General features: G+C 39.0%; 1 protein-coding gene across 1 annotated transcript in view; it reads right to left on the reverse strand.

The window, feature by feature from the left end:
- Positions 1 to 322: 322 nt before the first annotated feature.
- Positions 323 to 20415, reverse strand: part of LOC113448795 (transmembrane protease serine 11C-like) — a 57953-nt gene continuing 37860 nt past the window's right edge. Inside the window, exons 5-9 of the mRNA XM_026719589.2 lie at positions 15879 to 15917; positions 7744 to 7912; positions 6144 to 6403; positions 2559 to 2701; positions 323 to 532 (exon numbers count right to left, since the gene is read on the reverse strand). Coding sequence (XP_026575374.2) covers positions 371 to 532; positions 2559 to 2701; positions 6144 to 6403; positions 7744 to 7912; positions 15879 to 15917 — 773 coding nt within the window. The 3' untranslated portion in view covers positions 323 to 370. The remainder of the gene's footprint in view (positions 533 to 2558; positions 2702 to 6143; positions 6404 to 7743; positions 7913 to 15878; positions 15918 to 20415) is intronic.

A 20415-nucleotide genomic window follows, 5' to 3' on the forward strand; every position in this document is an offset into this window, starting at 1 on the left:
ACTTACCAAGGATTGTTGTTGACATGTAGCTGCTTAATGGTTAAGGATAATGCCCTGATTTTTTAAGACTTAGATTGTCTTTCACTAATGTCTCTCTGAAGGCACGGGAAAAAAGAACAGTTGAAAAGTGAACAAAATTATTCAGTTTATGTGAAAGCAAATTTACAATCTTTTCACTGAGAATGCACATTTTACGATAGGTGCTTTGGCTTAACAGTCCAAATACATTATTTCCTTTTAAAACATGCTAGTTTTATTAATGCTAGTTTTATTAACTTATGGGTTAATACAAATATTCTTATATAAAATAATTCTCCTTTGTTCCACCTAGATGCCATCTATGCAGCGTCAACTTTTTATACTTATTATATCAAAGCCCAGTATATTTAGTAATCCAGTCTCGATAGTAAGTTACTCGTGTGTAGACACCAGGCTTATTTGGTTTTCCACATTCATCCCCCCAGCTCACTATGCCAACAAGGTACCACATTTGTCTTGAATCAAATGTTATCAATGGACCCCCGGAGTCACCCTAGTGAGAGAAAAAAAAATCATTTTTAGTTTGAAGCAAAAACAATAGCTATTTAAATATCAGCACTTATGTTCATTTAATGTCATTGTGATGTTAAAACTAATTTTGTGCTTTTCAACTTGTTTTTTCATCCTCATTTTTATGCATTTCAAAAAAGCTAAAAAGTTATGCCCATAATTATCTGATGATTTTTCAACCATTCTTGAGAAAGTACCATGAGTTTTGTTTGAGCCAAAGTAGGCAGTGCATACCCAAAACTATTATTTTGTATTATGAACTGTATACAGAAGAGGACAAATAGCACATGCAGTTTCCAAAGCTAGATATCCCTAAATAATCTTTGTAACTGGTGTTAGCAATAATGCAATCTAGAAATCCAATATGACAAGGTGCCATGATTGTTTAAAATAATAAATTAAATTTGTGCATGCCTCCTTGAATTTTGATAATAGCTGCAATAATAATAACTACATTTAAATATAGACTTCAATAGCCTCTGGAGTAATTGTACTTCCTCAAATTATATGGAGTTTTTCTAACTGGCAATTCTGTTGGAAGCCTAAGGCCTGTATTCAAAGATGGAACCCTGTTAAAATTTGCAGGCTTTGCTTAAACCAGTAATTCTAACAGTAGGCCCTTATCTTCAAGGGGATAATTTGACCAAATCCTGATAATAGAGAAGGCTGTAAATGCTTGATTGTAAATCAGTGGCAGTAACTGGGACTATCTGGACTGCCATCACTAAGAGATGCAGCACATAATTTTTTGACTTACAACCATATATAACAAAGGAGTTTTCAGTCCCAACTAGTATTATTAAATGAGGACTACCTACCAATATCATGACATTGAATGCTGTGAAGATGTAGAGGTTGAATTCAAGGGCCCGATATACTTTCAAGTGTGATAAATTTTTGACACTACTAGCCACTAGGACATACTAGTGAATTCTCTCTATATATATTTCTATGTAAAGATCTTATCCAATATGATCTTTATATTGAAATATATATAGAGAGAGACATTTACTGGACTGTTTGTGCCAACCACACAAAATACAGTAGGATGGTTAATGATAGGATATATTTTCCATTTTCTTTGAAATAATTCTTTACCAAGCAGGCTGTCAGACAATCACACTTGTCTTAGTCCACTCACAGATTGCAATATATTTTATGTGCAGTTGTCCCTTAAGACTATTTGGTAGGGACAGCTAGTCCAAAATGCAGTAATGTAAGCAATGTTGGACATAGTAGGTCTAGGACAACACAGTGCAGCCAACTTGGCACAGCGAACTCACCATGATCAATTTGTCATGGGACAAGAGCTACACTAATATTGAGGAAACAGTGGAATACAAAACTTTAAAGAATGAATGCAAAAGAAGAGACAAAATGAAATGTGAATGACAAAAAATAAAATAATCTTTTAATTATTTAAAATACTTAAATTGAATTGTCACGTAGTGAGTTGTCCTGTGGTGAGTTATCCATGATGAGTTGCCCATGGCAAGTTGGCTATGGCAAATTGGCTGCCCTGAGTTGGCCCTGACAAGTTGGCAAATTGGCAGCAGTAAGTTGGCTGTGCCAAGTTGTGCATTCCAGCTTGAGTATTGCCATATGACCCTACTGATCCACAAGTACAGTATCATGTGCTTCAGGTTCCCTTGATCCTTCCCTAAATAATGTCACATATTTGGACCAAAGGATTATTTCTTTATCATGGCACCTGTTGTCTGGAATGGTATTTTGATGATGTTCCAGATCTCATTACAAATTTAGCTGTTTTCCCAGGCTTTGAGATAGGATGTTTATCTCTAACACAGGATTCTCTTTTTATTGCTTTCTGTTTTTTTGCCCAGACTCATTCTTGAGTTGGACACATTCTTGAGTTGGACACGCACATGATAAGACTAATTTTGACAGATTGAAGGTAATTAGTATTCCACAAAATTGGAATATTTAAATTAATAAATTGAATAGATGGATCATTTTTAGCCAGTGGTTGAGAGAAGATATAAACATACCTGGCAGGAATCAATTCCTCCTTCAAGATATCCAGCACATATCATTCCAGGTTTTATTGCCCCATTGTACACTTCCCTTCTATTGCAAACTTTGCTGTCTATGAGTTTTACTGTTGCTTCCTGAAGGACATTAGGGGTTTCACCTGAACAGAAATATCCAGTTATTTTCCCAGATTATTTGCATGATCACAGAAAAGGCATAAAATAACCTATTTAGCACATACAATATTTGCTTGTTTGTTAAATTTATATAGTTCCTGTATTACCAGTGACTGGGTGGTTTACAGTGGCATGAAAGCATAACTATAAAAGCATTAAAATTAATAACAAAACACATTAAATAAAGATTATGGATGGTATGGTGTGGGCTTTCGTCTCTCACTCAACTAACCACCTCCAGCATAACATGCCCCATTGAAGGTCCAAGCCCACCAGCATATTAATACATATTTTCACACTATCTCCTTACTGTTGTCATTCCCAACTTTTTGATCTCAATCTGCCTTTTTTAAAGTTAAGCGTGTTGCCCAAACAAAGAATATCTATAATATTGAAAGGATTATAGCATACACAGAGTGTGCCTAACTCAACTTTTGATTTCCTGCTGAGCTGAGCTCCATTGTAACCTAATGTGCCAACTGCAAAGATAAAGCTTCTATGCAAATTGCCAAGCTCAGCCCAGCTAAAGTAACTTGTGAAGTGCAAAATGTGAATTCTGCCAGTTTGCTGTAACATAAAATGAGATAACACCCCCAAACAAAACTCTGGGCCATATACCAGAAAATGTATTCCTTTCCCATCTAAGGTCCCTTGTTTTCAGAGTTTCATTGGACTTACCAGATTCTGAACTGCTTTCAAAAACCTTACAATATCCTGCTAACAGTGACAGTATTAAATAAATCAGTGAGTATTATTCTAAGTACTGAATAGGCATTTTTATAAGAAAAAATAGGTACTGAAATCTGAAAAAATTAAGATAATAGAAAGTAATCTGAATTATCATGTGTCGTGGGAATACTGTAACAGCCAAAACTATGATTGGTTGTAAATCCCCTTTATCCAGCACTATCATAACTTTAAATTGTTGCTGAATGAGTGACTGAAATATAAGGATTACATATACAGGTAGTCCTCATGATACAACCGTAATGAAGCCTAACCATTATTACAGTTGCATGTTGCAACAGTCAAGTGTCTCATCAGGTGACCACTCTCATCCCTGCTGTCCCCAATGAATTATTAAATGTTAAACATTAAGCAAAGCATGGGTTGCTTTGGGGAGGGGAGTAAGGGGGGAAAGCTCTTGGGCCTTCCAAAGCCTTCTCACCACCTGAGATGCCCACTGTTCTACCTCCCACTCTTTGGGTCCTCATAAGCCTTTTCCCATTCCCTACTGAGGCGTTCCAGGCCTTAGGCCTAATTCTCATCCCACCAAGCCAAATACCCTTCACTTACTTTTGAATAATACAAAGGCCTTACAGAGTGCTGTAATGGATCACTTCAGTGCAGGGGTGGGCTTCAAAAATTTTAGCAAGGGGTTCTCTGCCCAGTTACTGTGTAGCGTGGTCATGGTAGGCATGGCCTAGTTGGCCTCCTGCAACAAGGGGTGTGTGTGGCTTTTCTCGAGCCTCCGGAAGGGTGAAAATGGGCTCCAGAGTTTATCTGGAAGCCCGGAAATGGGCCCATTTCTAGCCTTCCTGAACTTCTGGGAGGCCTGTTTTTTGCCCTCCCGAGCCACCGAGTGCACCCTGCACTTACCTGCATCTAAAACAGGCTGTGTGGGGACTCCGGGAAGGGGAGGGGAGGGATGAATGGGGCCAACCAAGAGTGGGATTTGGGGGTCCTCTGAACTGTGTAGAATCTTAGCTAGGGGTTCTCACAAACTCCCACGAGTCCCCAGCAGCCCACCCTTGCTTCAGTGCATAGCTATACGAGCAATTCCAGAAGCAACTGCCATTTTGTCCAGCCCACAAAATGACAGTTGTTTTTGTCAGATGGCCTGGGGATAAACTGCTCAAGGTCTGCCCAGAGTGCAGAAGTTTCTGAAAGCTGCAAAGAGCTTCTGCAATGCTATACAAACCATGTTATGTCAGCAAAATTGATTGATTTATTACATAGTCACATTGTGCAATTCCAGAAATGGCAGCGATTCAGGGATGTGGCTACAGTTCATGTATGTGTGTCCAAAAATCTTCAGAAAGTAAGTATGACGCATGATGGGTGTGTGGGGAGTAGGCCCAAGAGCTGCAGGGTCCCTATGATTTGTCATAAAGCAAATGATTGCAGGGGCACTGCAGCCTTTGTAACTTTGAAATGAGGTCAGATATAGTTTTTGCAGGGTGTGTATGTGTTTCTATTTTAACTTCAAATGTTTATTAAATACCTGGTCACATCTCAAGGACTATCTGTATCATCAAATTCTTTGTGTGGAGCCATACTGACTGCTGATATACATATATAGATGGATTTGGGTAGGTTTGTGAAGGTTTGAGTTTACCTGCTTCAGTATTTTCATACTTAAACAGCCTCACCAAATTTCCAAATATAAAAATCAAAGTTCAGTAACCTGTAGCCCCATAACCACAACATCTTGCTGTTATTCTAAGCTATTATTGCTAAAAACTGGTAGAACAGGTTCATGCCATTCCAAGTAAGAAAAGCCTCCTCTCCCCACCCCACCCCACCCCGCTCCCCATTAAGTGAAACCTTTACAAGTTTAAGATGCCTAATTCATGTTTTACATCCTTACACAATGATATAGAAAAAGGTAGGAATAAATCAATATCTGGACAGCCAACTTATTGTTAATATTCTTTCTGGGTGCCAATCTAATTCTTGTTGGCTTATAATGGTTTCTTCTATATTAATCTTTCTCATCCTGTCATCATTTGCTTTCTGCACTCACTTTTTCTCCCTTTTTCTCTCTCAATTTTTACTATATTTTTTCATCTTCCTTAGTCTCATTTATTTTCTATCTCCCTGCAATTAATTTTCTTTTCTACATTAATTATTTGGGGGACAGGTATAAAACATTGATGAAATATTTGCAAATATATTATACTTAAAACCATCTGCACAAATGTCCATTTAGTTACACAAGTAACTAAATATGAGTACTAACTTGGGAAAATGCCTATGAACAATGTTCCCCATACTATACATAGAAACATGAAATCAGAAGCAAATACTGCTACACATTATCAAAGATCTCTTATTTTCCAATGCTATGCTTATCTTTGAATAAAAAAGCCAAGTAATCATTACTCATAACAGTGATATCTTAACCCGTCATAAATTTGACAGAATATTCACTTTTTAATCTCTTTATATCCAATATTCAAGGATGTCTCAATAATAAAAGAATATTAAGAATGTAACCATATACATATTATTTTATTGAAATAAAAAAGAAATTATAGAGTATAATACATGAACTCATATATTGTATACCCCAGAGATAAGGCTGGCAAATGATAGACAAATATCTGCTCTGATTTAAAAAAAAATCTTTTCTTTCTCTTTATCTAAAATGAATAATTTGTGATTGGCATAAAATACAATAGTCTTCTAAATTGGCATGCTTACCCTCGTTACTCAGTGCTCCCCATCCTGTAACCACAGCATCAATATTATATGGAATCCTTTCATTTGAATCTGGGAGACAAACTCGATGAATAGTCCTTGTAAACTCTACACTTTTAGTCAACTGCAGAACAGCAATATCATGTTCATGCCCTGCATTCTGATATTGTTCGTGAATTATAATTGTTTTGACAAGCCGTATCATTAGAGGAGGTCTTAAATAGGTTCCAAAGCTAACTGTCCATTTATGTGGATTTTTTGCTCTGAAAACAAACAAAAAACAGATGTTACTGTGAATTATCTACAGTTCTCCCAAAAAGATATTACTGAAAAATATATCAATAAAATATCATTGCTTAATAAGTCCACAGGAATGGATGTGTGCTATATTTGTTCTCATGCAACTGTGATGACCCAGGGCATGGCACAAAGGCAACACAGTCAAATAATCAGTAGGAGTCCCTTTATTAGCTCCAACTTTGCCCCCAATGTCCTGGTTATCTTCTGGCTGGAGAAAAACTCTCCCAGGAACAGTCTTTGGCTACAGAGAATCAAGTCCAAAACGTGGTCAACAAAACTGTAACTATTAAGTCCAATCAAGGCAAAATGGGGTAATTAGTCTGGCAGGGCAGGAGCAAGAATTGCAGACGTGAAGGCACGGCAATATCTCAACCCAGTTGGGAAGACGCCAGGAACATAGATAACCAAAGTCAACACAAGATAAACTCACATTTGCTCTCAGCAGCTGCCGCACTCAGCATGCATTTCTTTTAAACTCTCTTCCCAATTGTGGCTAATGAAGGTGATCAGGGCCCTTTCCTCTCCCGTAAGCTACACAACCCACATTGCTCTCTTCTCCATTCCTCCCTGTGTGCCCTAGAATAAAGAGGGGGTGGGCCTGGATCTTTCTCTGAACTTCGTCTCCCTTGTTCTACCTCTCCCCTGCTCCCCAGCCGGACTTTGCCCTTCCTCAGTTTCCCCCACAGCCAATGGAGCCACACTCCCACTCCCAGGCAGCTGTTTGTCTTCTTGGATTCAGACTCCAACAGGGGCATGACTGGTTAAAATTGGCATTCTAATATTCATGATTGCACAGAAGTACTTCAAAATAGATGTGCAGTATGTCGTGAAGATTCAGAATCCACAACTGGCTGGTATCCACCATTGCTTATCCCTTTCCCATGATCCCAATGTCATGATAAGCATTTAACGTCAAACCATATATTCCTAAATCAACATTTTCTGGAACATAAGATGGCTGCTTATAAGAGATCCAGTGTGCAAAAACAATGGCTTATTATGGTTTCTTTAGTCTTCTTATACCCCTCACATTCCTAGGCAGAGCCATGTAAGAAGAAAGGATGTTGTCTATTTGAAAGAAATTTCAGAAAGGGAAAAGGTGAACCATGAAGACATTTCCCTGGAGATGGTTATTCCCTCAAGAAGGAAATGGATTTGCTTCACAATATGTGTTTCTAGTGAAGGCCATCTTCTTCAGACCTTCTCCATTATATATTTTGAATTGTTTAATTTTAGATATCAACCAAAGCTGTTTAGAATACTAATTAAAATATATCACAATTATTCTCAGTTCAAAACTTACTTTCTGAAGCAATGTGCTGCAGATAGAAGCCATGTGTTGCTGATCAATGTTGCACCACAACGATGGATGTTGTTGTGCTGGAGACTGGCTTGCCATGGCCATTCTCCAGATGATACTCCTCCAGTAATTCTTGATGATCCTAATGATCTGTTATTTCGAAGCCCACAGACTATTAAAGCCAAGGAGAAAAAAGAGTTTTCAGCTTAATAAGTATGATATACATTGATCATAAAATTAATCAGAATTGTAACAACAAAGACAAATCAATGTTTACTCACATCTATCTACCATTATCAGCTTTACAGCAAAGCTCTGTATTATCAGAATTCTACAAATCAATACTCTCAAGGGCTAATCAAATTTAAGCACAGTAAGGGGTGTGTGTATGTGTGTGTGTGTGTACAAAATGATTTATCTAATAACTTCTTACTTTGATGGACTTTGTCTCTGGAGTTCTGAATGGGAATGGAGAGTTTGGTTGCAGCGCTGACATTAGACTCTAAAATTAGTAACAATTCCTCTCAGTCAAAATGCAGCCAAAGTACTTTAAAAGCATATCAAACTACACTGCTCAAAAAAAATAAAGGGAACACTTAAACAACACAATGTAACTCCAAGTCAATCACACTTCTGTGAAATCAAACTGTCCACTTAGGTAGCAACACTGATTGACAATCAATTTCACATGCTATTGTGCAAATGGAATAGACAGCAGGTGGAAAGCCTAGGCAGTTAGCAAGACGTCCCCAATAAAGGAGTGGTTCTGCAAGTGGTGACCACAGACCACTTCTCAGTTCCTATGCTTTCTGGCTGATGGTTTGGTCACTTTTGAATGCGGGCGGTGCTTTCACTCTAGTGGTAGCATGAGACAGAGTCTACAACCCACACAAGTGGCTCAGGTAGTGCAGCTCATCCAGGATGGCACATCAATGCGAGCTGTGGCAAGAAGGTTTGCTGTGTCTGTCAGCACAGTGTCCAGAGCATGGAGGTGCTACCAGGAGACAGGCCAGTACATCAGGAGACGTGAAGGAGGCCATAGGAGGGCAACAACCCAGCAACAGGACCGCTTCCTCTGCTTTTGTGCAAGGAGGGACAGGAGGAGTATTGACAGAGCCCTGCAAAATGACCTCCATCAGGCCACAAATGTGCATGTGGCTACTCAAATGGTCAGAAACAGATTCCATGAGGATGATGTCCACAGCCCAATATCGTGCAGGACGTTTGGCATTTGCCAGAGAACACCAAGATTGGCAAATTATCCACTGGTGCCCTGTGCTCTTCACAGATGAAACCAGCTTCACATTGAGCACATGTGACAGACGTGACAGGGTCCGGAAACGCCATGGAGAACATTCTGCTGCCTGCAACATCCTCCAGCATGACCGGTTTGGCAGTGGGTCAGTAATGGTGTGGGGTGGCATTTCTTTAGTGGGACACACAGCCCTCCATGTGCTCACCAGAGGTAGCCTGACTGCCATTAGGTACCAAGATGAGATCCTCAGACCCCTTGTGAGACCATATGCTGGTGTGGTTGGCCCTGGGTTTCTCCTAATGCAAGACAATGCTAGACCTCATGTGGCTGGAGTGTGTAAGCAGTTCCTGCAGGACGAAGGCATTGATGCTATGGACTGGCCCACCCGTTCCCCAGACCTGAATCCAATTGAGCACATCTGGGACATCATGTCTCGCGCCATCCACCAATGCCACATTGCACCACAGACTGTCCAGGAGTTGGGGGACACTTTAGTCCAGGTGTGGGAGGAGATCCCTCAGGAGACCATCTGCCACCTTATCAGGAGCATGCCCAGGCGTTGTAGGGAGGTCATACAGGCACATGGAGGCTACACACACTACTGAGCCTCATTTTGACTTGTTTTAAGGACATTACATCAAAGTTGGATCAGCCTGTAGTGTTTTTTTCCACTTTAATTTTGAGTGTAACTCCAAATCCAGACCTCCATGGGTTGCTAAATTTGATTTCCATTGATAATTTTTGTGTGATTTTGTTGTCAGCACATTCAACTATGTAATGAACAAAGTATTTAATAAGAATATTTCATTCATTCAGATCTAGGATGTCTTATTTTTGTGTTCCCTTTATTTTTTTCAGCAGTGTATAAAATCAACCTATAAATAAATTGATAAAATAAAAAATTGTAGAACTTCCTCAACTAATCAGATACCCTATAAGAAATCGTGTTGAATGATTTGTTGTTTTCAAAGCAACTACTTGGAAGTTAGCTGCTGTAAGTGTTAGGCAATATTGCATATGCGAATAGAGCAGAATAATATAAAGTTCATCAAATCTGCCTGGGAAATCCAACATTACAGTATGAATGTATTTTAAGTGCAAGTCTTATAGAATGGCAGAATAATAACATACAATTTACCATTTCAGTTTCTCCAGATATACATGAACAGTTTGACTTTACCTTTTTAAAAGCACAAATAGAAGAACATAATATCTTAGGCTTTAAATATTTACATTATGTTTTTGACTTCATTTTGAGAATAATTTTATGTAATAAATAATCATCCATTATTTGGTGGCTAATTTTCCTCATTGAAAACCTTACGGTAATTCCTCCCTAAGAATAAGATGTAACCCACAATGTTTGCTTTCAAAATTCTAGAAAGGACTTACGCAGGGATGTATCTGGTACTCAGTCAATTCCTGAAATCATTCTATGACCAAAGCCTATGAGTAGCCTAATTCCCATCCTTTTTACTTGCCTGCCTTAATATTACTATCTTGTTCTGGGATGATGATGTAACAATCAATCTGCATAATCCATCTGGCCTTAAGAAATCATAATAGCTATAATTTAATACCATAAGGCATGGGTTTCAAACTCGCCACATCATGTTGCCATTACATGACATTTCCCCATTTGCAGAGCTGGGGTAGGTGTGGCCTGCATGTGATGCATCCGGCCCAAGGGCCACCAGCTTGATACCCCTGCTGTAGGGAGAACATGCTGGTAATTAGTGGGAAGGGAAGGGAAAGGAAGGGAAAGGAAGAGGGAAGGAAAATCATGATACTTGCCCAAAACACCAAACCACTGAAGTGGACAATTCAGAGAAATACCTGAGCAGGCGTAAAGCTTCAAATATCTGGGAATAGTTTTTCACCACTTGATGATCTAAAGGGCCCACATCAAGTAGATCAAGCAAAGAACAGAAAGATACTCTTTGGCTATTAAAAGATTATTTTCTAAAGAAAAGAACTGAACCCAGCAGTTTTCAATAGTTGAAGCACTCATGTTTGTAGCATTCATTTCGATTCTACTCATCAATATATCATTATTATTCTTATAAAAATGCCTAAAATATTTCTTTCAACTTTTAAATTCTGCTAACATGATCTCTCTGTGTTTGTATATATATGACCATAAGCATATTCATTAATTCTCAAACTGGTAAAGACAGTTATATAGGCACAATCTTCTTTTTATTATTAGTGGAGACCAGCTAATTTAGCAGTAAGATAACTGATCTTCCATCATGGAAGCTATGGTCTGCACATTTCCTTTTCAGGAATTATGAATGATAGCTGGAGGTTATGGGGTCTGGATAGGGAATAACTTGACTGAACCCTGGCAAGACTGAGTGACCTTGGTTGCATGCAGTCTTGGAATCTGAAGTTTTGTCATCTCTAATTCTAGATGGGGTTTTATTTCCCTGTTAAGACCCAATTTGGGGTTTCTAGACTCGTGTCTCCTGCTCGAAGAGCAAGTAGTGAGCATGGATTAGGAGAGCTTTTGCACAGTTTGGTTTGTGCACCAGCTGTGACCTTTCCTGGATTTTGATTCCCTGCACTCAAGTCCTAATCATCTCTCATCTGGGCTACTATAATGCATTTTTTACATGGGGCTACCCTTGAAATCCAGTTGGAAGCTTCAGCTGGTGCAAAGTGTGGCAGCAAGAGCAGTCTTTGGGGCCCCTAGGATGGCCCATATTATATGTGTGCTCTGTGAACTTCACTGACTACCAGTCTGCATTCAAATGTAGTTCAGGACGTTGGTTATAACCGTGAAAGCCCTTAATGACGTAGGTCCAGGCCACCAGATGAACCATATTGTCTCACTAAGACTAGTTTGTCCTACAGAGGGGCCCTGCTCAAGATCCTGTCAATCACAAGAACTCCAACTATTGGAATTCATAAGAACAGCCTTCTCTGCTGTACTCTTCCACAGCACCCACCCTGGGGAACATCCTGCTCCCCAGGGTAAGATCTTCTTCCAACCAGCTATCCTTTTATAAGAGCCTGCCTCTTCAAATTGACCTGGGGGCCCAATGGGGGACTTCAGTGCTAGAGATGGTTATTAGATTGACGGGATTCCACCTGCCTTCCCCACTACCACTCTGTTCCCCCACACACACACCTTTTTACTAGTCATATTGGTATATTTTCTTTGTTTTCTTTTTTGGTGTTTTGGTGTTTATTAATTTATTTTTGCTTTATTTCAATTTTCTTTTCTTTTCTTTTATGGTTGTGAGTTGCCTAGAGTAGCCCATGATAAGACAGATGGCAAATAAATTTAACAGTAATTATTATTACTATTCTTCATTCCCCAGACTGTCATCCTCATTCCCCAAACTGCTGTGTAAGATGTTTTGCTGTATTTTCAATTTATTGTGTAGAAATTCCAAAGTTTCAATTCATTGTATAGAAATTCCTGAGAAAACCAGTCCCATTCATTGTGAAATATACTATCCCAGGTGGGCACAACCCGTTAATGCCCAAATATCTGGAAAACAGTAAGAAAGTTAGTACTTTATGTCAAATTATCAGTTCCTTCAGTCACTACTTCCCAGCTTTTACACTGTCCAATTATGAAGTTAATATCTCTTATTTTTAATCTCTTAAATTTTATAGCACATTAAAAATCAGAATAATCTGGATGTTGGCATAAATCAATTTGTGCCAATTTTTGTCAAGAACCTCTGTACAAAAGATAATAAACACTCTTTCTGTATCTACTATCTACTAATTGTTGCACACAAGTTTCTCCAGGGTTTTCTAAATTATTAAGTTACCATCCTCACTGGATGTAAACCTCATTGACCAAGCTATCAATAAGGTGAAAACTTGAGAAAAACAATGATTTTGCACTAAATGGCTTTTATATGTAATGTACAAAGAACAGGACTGGGAATTGAAGTCCACAAGTCTTAAACTTGCCAAGTTTGAAGACCTTTGGTTTAAGGCATAACATCCTGAACTGATGGCAGTATTTACTAAGGAAAAGGGGCAGGGGTGGAATTGAATTTTTTTTAACAATCAGTTCTGTGGGCGTGCCTAGGTGGGCATGGCTAGGTGGGCATGGCCATGTGACTAGGTGGGCATGGCTTCTTTTTTGGAGCACCCCCCATTTTTTGCCTTCTGGGCCTCAGGTAAGCCTCCTGGGGGAGCGTTTTTGCTCTCAGAAAGCTTCCCTGGGGTCCAGGAAGGAAAAAAATGGTGCACGAGGGGGCACAGCTCCCCCATACACTCTGTTTTTGGGCCTCAGAGAAGTCTCCTGGGGAGGAATTTTTTCTCCCAGATGGCTTCCCTGAGGCCCAGGAAAGCAAAAAATGGAGTACAGAAAGGGCACGCAACACCCCTCCCACACTCCATTTTTGGGCCTTCTGGGCCTCGGGGGTGTTTTTGCTCCCAGGAAGCTTCCCTGGGGCCAAGAAGGCAAAAAATGGAACAATGGAGGACACGGGGGGCACAACACCCACCCACCCATCCCCACCCACCCCTCCACATGACCCTTTTTGCCTGCTGAGCCTCGGGGAAGCCAGCGAGGGGGATTCCAGAACAGCTGATCATTGGAACAGCTGATTGTCTGGAGGGAAGAAATACCTTAAGGAATGATTGGGCGGGGGAGAATGCAGTCAGCGATATCGGGCATCACATGATGTCATGCATGCATGATAAGGATTGACTGGGAAGGGAGGGGAGGGATGGGATGGGTGGAGAGGGGTGGGGCCAGCCAGGGGCATGATTCGCCAGTTCTCCAAACTGTGCAGAATCATAACATCCAGTTCTATAGAATTGGTTTGAACTGGTAGAATTCCACCCCTGAAAAAGGGAGAGATTGAGAATCATAAATAATTCCCTGCAGCAGCCTGCATGGTTTATGCAGACCTTGGTGTGCATATGTATCACCTCTTCTGTGGGAGCTGCACTGGTTGCCAATTTGTTTCCAGGTGTAATTCAAGGTGCTGCTTGTTATCTTTAAAGCCCTTCATGGCTTGGGACCAGATTGTCTGAGGGACCGCCTCTTGTCGGTCATATCTACCTGACCCATTAGAGTGGGAGGCAAGGAATGTATATCTCCCTGGGGAGACCCAGAAGAAGGGTCTTGTCAGCCTTCAAGATTTTCTTCCTTTGCTTTGCATCTTTTGGCTGTCATAAGTAACAAGGGGGAGGGGGAACATGATTATGGGAAGCGAGCTGGAGGTTTTACAAAACAGAACTGTATAAGTGTGGGGGGGGAGTTTCTTGCTTAGGCTTCTATCCTATGCTATGCGCAACCGCAACTCTTTATCAAAATATGCCAAGATCAACGACTTTTAATTGGATGAGCCAATTGAACTGCTGGGGGTGGGAACGTTGCCATCACTTTGTATATGTGATTTATGTCCTCATTTTCTCAGATTCAGAATTCTTTTGTTGCCAGCACTTGATTTCCAGTAAAAGATATTTTTTCTTTAAGTAATGGAATCTAAGTATTTCTTTCTTGGATTTTGAATGGAGCACCATCTGACAGGTCTTCTCCATGATGGCTCCCCTTCTCTGGAACATCATTCCCTCAGAGATTACAATGGCCTCCACTCTTAACACTTTTCCAGAAGACACTAAAGATCTGGTTCTGCCTAGGGAACCCAGAGAGGTATGGAACTCATTAAATGGCTTGTGTGATATGTTGTCACTGGCGTGTGGGGATGGGAAGCTATTATATTATTTGATTATTTGATTATTTTCTTCTATTTTATTTTTATATATGATGTTTCTATATTCCTGTAAACCATGTGTGAATAGGTGGCAATATAAATTTTCTAAATAAATAAATAATTGAACTAAGACATATCTAAAACTCCAGTTCCCAGACACCCAGACCAACTCAAAAATCCACAAGTCCTTCCTTAACTGATGGAAAAATCAATCAGCAATCTATTTCCTACAAATTGGAGAAACTATCTAAATCAGCAGTCCCCAACCTTTCTGGCACCAGGGACGGGTTTTGGAAGAAAATTTGTCTTCCATGAACTGCCATGAACTGGAGAAGGGATGACTTTGCATGCAACATAGATCCAACACATGCACAGATAAAGCCTCGTTCAAATGCCTGCAACTTGTGTGGCTGGTTCCCAACAGGGAATTGCTTAGCAAAACTCGTAATGCTCTGAAATGATATATTATGGACTTTATAGTAGAATTACCAGAAAGCTCAGGAAACACAGTAATTTGGATGATAACTGATCTCTTCTCTAAACAAGTGGATGTTATCCCATGCCCTAAAATCCCCTCAGCACACACCTCAGCTAAGCTGTTTGTCAACATATATAAAGACTACATAGCACCCCAGAATACATCATTTCAGATCATGGCATTCAATTTACTTTGCAATTTTGGTAAGGAATTTGGGTTAGTAACTTGTGGGCCTTGGAATGAGAAGACAAACAGTGGGAGAGGTGACATGTTGAGAAATAGAGGTTCCAAACCGGAATGAACCAGCCTCCAAGGACACCTGGCCTGGGAATCAAATACAAAAGTGCAGTGAGAGATGCCAAACATCCAAGCCATTCTCCAAACATCCAAAAATCATCCTATTTGATACTGATGACTTGTCAAGGGGGAGTGCCAGGGAAAGGGGGAAAGTGTAACCTTTGTGCAGGAATATTCAGATCTAGCTTTATTTTCATTGCAACCACTTACCTTTAGTAAAAGAACATATTCCTTCAATCAAATGGAGTCAAGGGTCTTTCTTTCCTAGAGACCTAAAATGGGGCAGGTCTGACATCAGGTTAATATTTTTCTAGAATGGCCAGTATCAATGGATTAATATCACTAGTTTGAAACCTATTTTAAAAGAAGACTTCTATCTGGCATAAGTAAAATGACATATTTATTGTATACTTACTGTCACTGAAGATTCTTTGAGCCATTTCTCCCTTCATATCTGGGAGGGAGAGGGAAGTAAGCAAGATTAGATTACCAACATTAGAAATAATTATTAACTGAGATTATAATAATAAAGAGAATAATAAAAATAATTCAGTTAAGGATTCTTGAAATTTTTGAAATTGAATTTTGAAATTGAAATGAAACTGAATTAATATAGGGTAATATAAAAAAGAATGACATTGCAATAAGTGTATACTATAGACTACCCAATCAAGTAGAAGAAAGAGATGAACTTTTTGCTAATCAATGTATATAGAAAAAACATAACAGTAATAGGAGATTTTACCCTGACATCAACTGGAAAACAAACTCTATATGAAGTAGAAGATCAAACAGGTCCCTGGATCCATTCCCCCCCACCTCCATTTTTGAAGATGGGAATCACCTCAGCTCTTTTCCCATCATCTGGTAGATCCCTGGTGCGCCAGGATTTTTAAAAGATATGGTTCAGTAGTTCTGAGATCATGTCTGCCAATTTGTGGCCAGACAACCTTGTGTAATTTATCTGGTCCTGGTGATTTGAATTTGTCTAGAGTGTATAGATGTTGTATTACCATTTTCCTGCTTTTTTTTAACCTTCTGTTAAAGACAGATCCCCCCCCCAAAAAAAAACATGTTAAGAAGTTGTACTTTCTCCCTGTTGCTTCTTGATGTTTTCTCCCATTAATGGACCAAGCATTTCTTCACTGTTTTCTTGTTTTTTAAACATTGAAAGATATTTGTTGTAATCCTAAATTCATTTTGAGCCTTAGCTGTCCTGACTTCATCTGCTGGCTATTTGCTGATATTCTGCCTTAGTTATGTGGCCCCCTGTTCATTTATTATATGCCCTTTTTGTCTTTTACTTCATCATTTATAATTCTATGGGTAGCCATGCAAGCTTTTGGTGGGGGGGGGGGAATCTCTTATTTTTTTTATCTTCATTGGTATTGTGCTAGACTGGCTTTTATAATCTCACTTTTCAAAGTTTTTCAAGCTTCTTAGGTTGTTTCCTCCTTGAAGATTTTCATCAATATTTCCTATGCATTCTCTAAGTTTGTTAAAAATCAGCTCTCTTAAAGCTCAAGACTCAATTTTATTTTTTTTCATTCCTTGTGCTTGCATAGTGTTGAATTCCAATATTTCATGGTCACTTCCCAAAATCCCTATGGTTTTAACCTATCATTTTATCTTTGTTAATGATAATTAAGTTTAATATGGCTGACTCTTTCCTTCTCTACCTTTTGGGAGACAAAATGAGCTAAGTTTCTCAGGAATCTGTTTGATCAGCAGGTTCTGACTAGTTCTGGAAATGCAGAAATTTTGAGTAGTTCGGAGAACTGGAAAATGTCACCTCTGATTTTACAGTATCTTTCCCCTGCCACGCCCACCAAGCCACGCCCACAGAATTGATAGTAAAAAATTGAATCCCACCACTGTGTTTGATCTACCACTAGAGGCAGAGGTTGTCTTCAAACTGATGTCAGGGTAGGTAAAGTCCCCCATTACTATTGTAGTGTGCTTCCTACATACTTTAGTTAACTGATTAGCAAAATGTTCACCTATTTCTTCTATTGGCTGGGTATCCTGTAGTATACACTTATGGCAATCTAATTCTTTTGTTTTCTTTTACATTGACCCAAATGCATTCAAAACAGTTTTCATCATTGTTCTGCTGTATTTCTATAGAAATGTAGTTATTTCTTATATAGATGACAACTCCACATCTTTTATTAAGTCTGTTTTTTTTTTTAAAAAAACTCTTGTTGTATATTCCATGCATGGATTTTATCCTACCAAGTTTTGGTACTGGCAACAATAACGCCTGCCCTCATGTACTTAGATTCTAGTTCATCCTGTTTGTTTCCATACTTTGTGCTTTAGTATATAGGCATTTGAGTCCTTTTTTGACTGACCATATGTTTGTTTTCTACATAACTTGTTTTATTTCTGAGTTGCCCTTCTTCCTTACTACCTGTTTGATTAGTGCACAATCAGTACAGTAATGGCATACACTATCAAAAAACTTTATTCATCCTAACCTTAATATTCTTAACCACACAAACATCTATGTCAGAAACACTGACAATTCTTTTAGCTTTAAATTGCTGGGGACAAAAATGTTCTGTATCAATTAACTCTCTGTGCCCATTATTCCGTTTAAATCTTCTCCAAAAAAAAACCTTGAATTTAATACTAAATAGCTCAGTCCCTTTCTGTGATGGATGCAAATAATTTCTTTTATATATTTTTTCATCAAACCAACTGCCAACATCATGACTAATATAACCAAAAACTTTCAGTTTGCAAAACTCCTTTATCTACTCATTGAACTCCACTATATGTGGCTTTTTCCTTTTTGCTCCTTATATACTGGTAAAACCTCTTCAAAAGTAAAACTACAGCCTAATACTGCTAAGTTCCTGTCCAAGCTCTGAAAATCCTTCTGCACAGAAACTATCTCTTTTTTTCAACAGCTCATTGGTGCCAAGATGCACAACAACATCAACATCACACTCCTTGCTAGCATTCTTGACTATTTTAACAATGTGCCTCTTTTTCTCTGCTGGTAGTACCACGAGGCACACATCTCACCTCTTGTAAAACCTCCACATCCTTTCCTAAATTGACATCTCTTACAATTGAACTACCAACCAAAAAGTGGCTTTTCTTTTTAAATACTTGCTTACCTCACATGGCTGATTTGCAATATCCGATTCACACCTTCCCTTATCCAGAACAATTTCTTCCTCATGGACCACGATCTCCTGCTCAGTTGAGTCATTATCAAAAGTAGCTGAACTTGCCACCTTCGAATCCCTATTAAGTTTGACAACAGCACTATAGCGCTAGGACACACCAAAAGCTTCATATTTATGACCCACAGCTTTTATTCAGCTCTCTCTTTCAATTACATGTCTAAAGTATGTGAATTTCTGCTTGCAAAGAAGCAGTAAATAAATATGTGGTAATCAGTGACTAGTAATTGAAAGTGATTTTTCAACATTTGAGAAATGGAAATAAAATTCATGTGAAGAAATTGCATCCCAGAAGTATGGCCTAAAATCAGTGGTGGCATTCCAAATTTTTTCCTACTGGTTCTATGATAGCGAGCTTCGTACAGCAATCAACAAACTCCCTCTATCAGAGCTAGTGAGGTGAGCTGAGGCGCGGCAATCCATTCTGCCACACGAATCAGCTGAGCTAAAAAACAAGGGAATATAGAACAAGATAGAGCAGGGCTGGCTGGGCAGGACCAGCCACAGGTGATATTTGCCAGTTCTCCAAACTACTCTAAATTTCCACTACCAGTACGCCAGAACTGGTCTGAACTGTCTGAATACCACCTCTGTCTAAAATTTCAGTGTGTTCCAAACCTACAGTTTTTACAACAAGTCTCCCCAGCAGATCAGATAACAGCAGCAATAAATCAAAGCGATAAATCCTTCCCACCTATTCTCAGATGTCAGCAGCAGCTAGCAAAGCAATAACTCTTTACTTGCTGACTCTCAATACTACTTCATTACTTTAATACTTAAACAATGATTACTTCATTATCTCAAAACTTATAACTTTTCTACCTCAAGACCTATATCAATGATTAGATAACGATGTCTCCAAATCAATTTGTTGATTGATTGATTGATTTTTAGTAATAAATAACCTTACTTTTGATTTTTCTCTAACATATCAATTAACATTTATTAATTACCAACATTCTGTGGCCCCAAGATTTTGTAGAGTTATTTGCAAAAATGAGTCCAGCAAACTTATATTCATTCATACAATAAATGCCATTGCAAAATCCAATCCCACCCATAAAAAATTTCACTCAAGACCAGATTTATCCATACTGCAAAGAATCTGCTCCCATGAACTCCCTCAGAACTCAAAAAACGTCTAGACAATGGAGAAAAGGACCTGTACATTGTCTACCGTGCTGATTGCATCAAAAGAAAGTCACACAACCCGCAACTCCGCATCCAACCCTACCCCATCCAATCCACCATCACTCAAAACTAGGCACACATGCCCCTAACTAACTCTATTCCAACCACAACTGGCCTTAAATGCAAGCTATTCAATGCAAGAAGGCTTGTAAATAAAATACGTGAATTTCTCCTCTTACTAAATACGGCTAAATTAGAATTATTTCATATTTGTCTGCGAAACATGGCTCAACACATCTCTCCCTGACTCCATTACCACAGTAATAGACTGTCATGTTTACCAATCAGATCGTGAAATCCGTAGAGGAGGTGGTGTTGCTATCCTCTATAAAAAGTCTAAAAACATCCAAGTTATCCAGGAGCTTGCTCTTCCTGAGACCATAGTCTGTGAACTGTCCTTAAATATCACATTTCGATTCTTATTATGTTACAGAGCCCCAGATTATGACACTGAACATATGTTGAGACAAAAGTCAATCATGTTGTGATCACTGTTGGAAAAGGGTTCTTTAATTTGTATTCCATAAATTGAATTCAAACTATTGCAGAAGATGAGATCAAGGC

This window comes from Pseudonaja textilis, chromosome Z (assembly GCF_049901715.1).
Source record: "Pseudonaja textilis isolate UNSWEBS1 chromosome Z, rPseTex1.2, whole genome shotgun sequence".
NCBI classification, from domain to species: domain Eukaryota; kingdom Metazoa; phylum Chordata; class Lepidosauria; order Squamata; family Elapidae; genus Pseudonaja; species Pseudonaja textilis.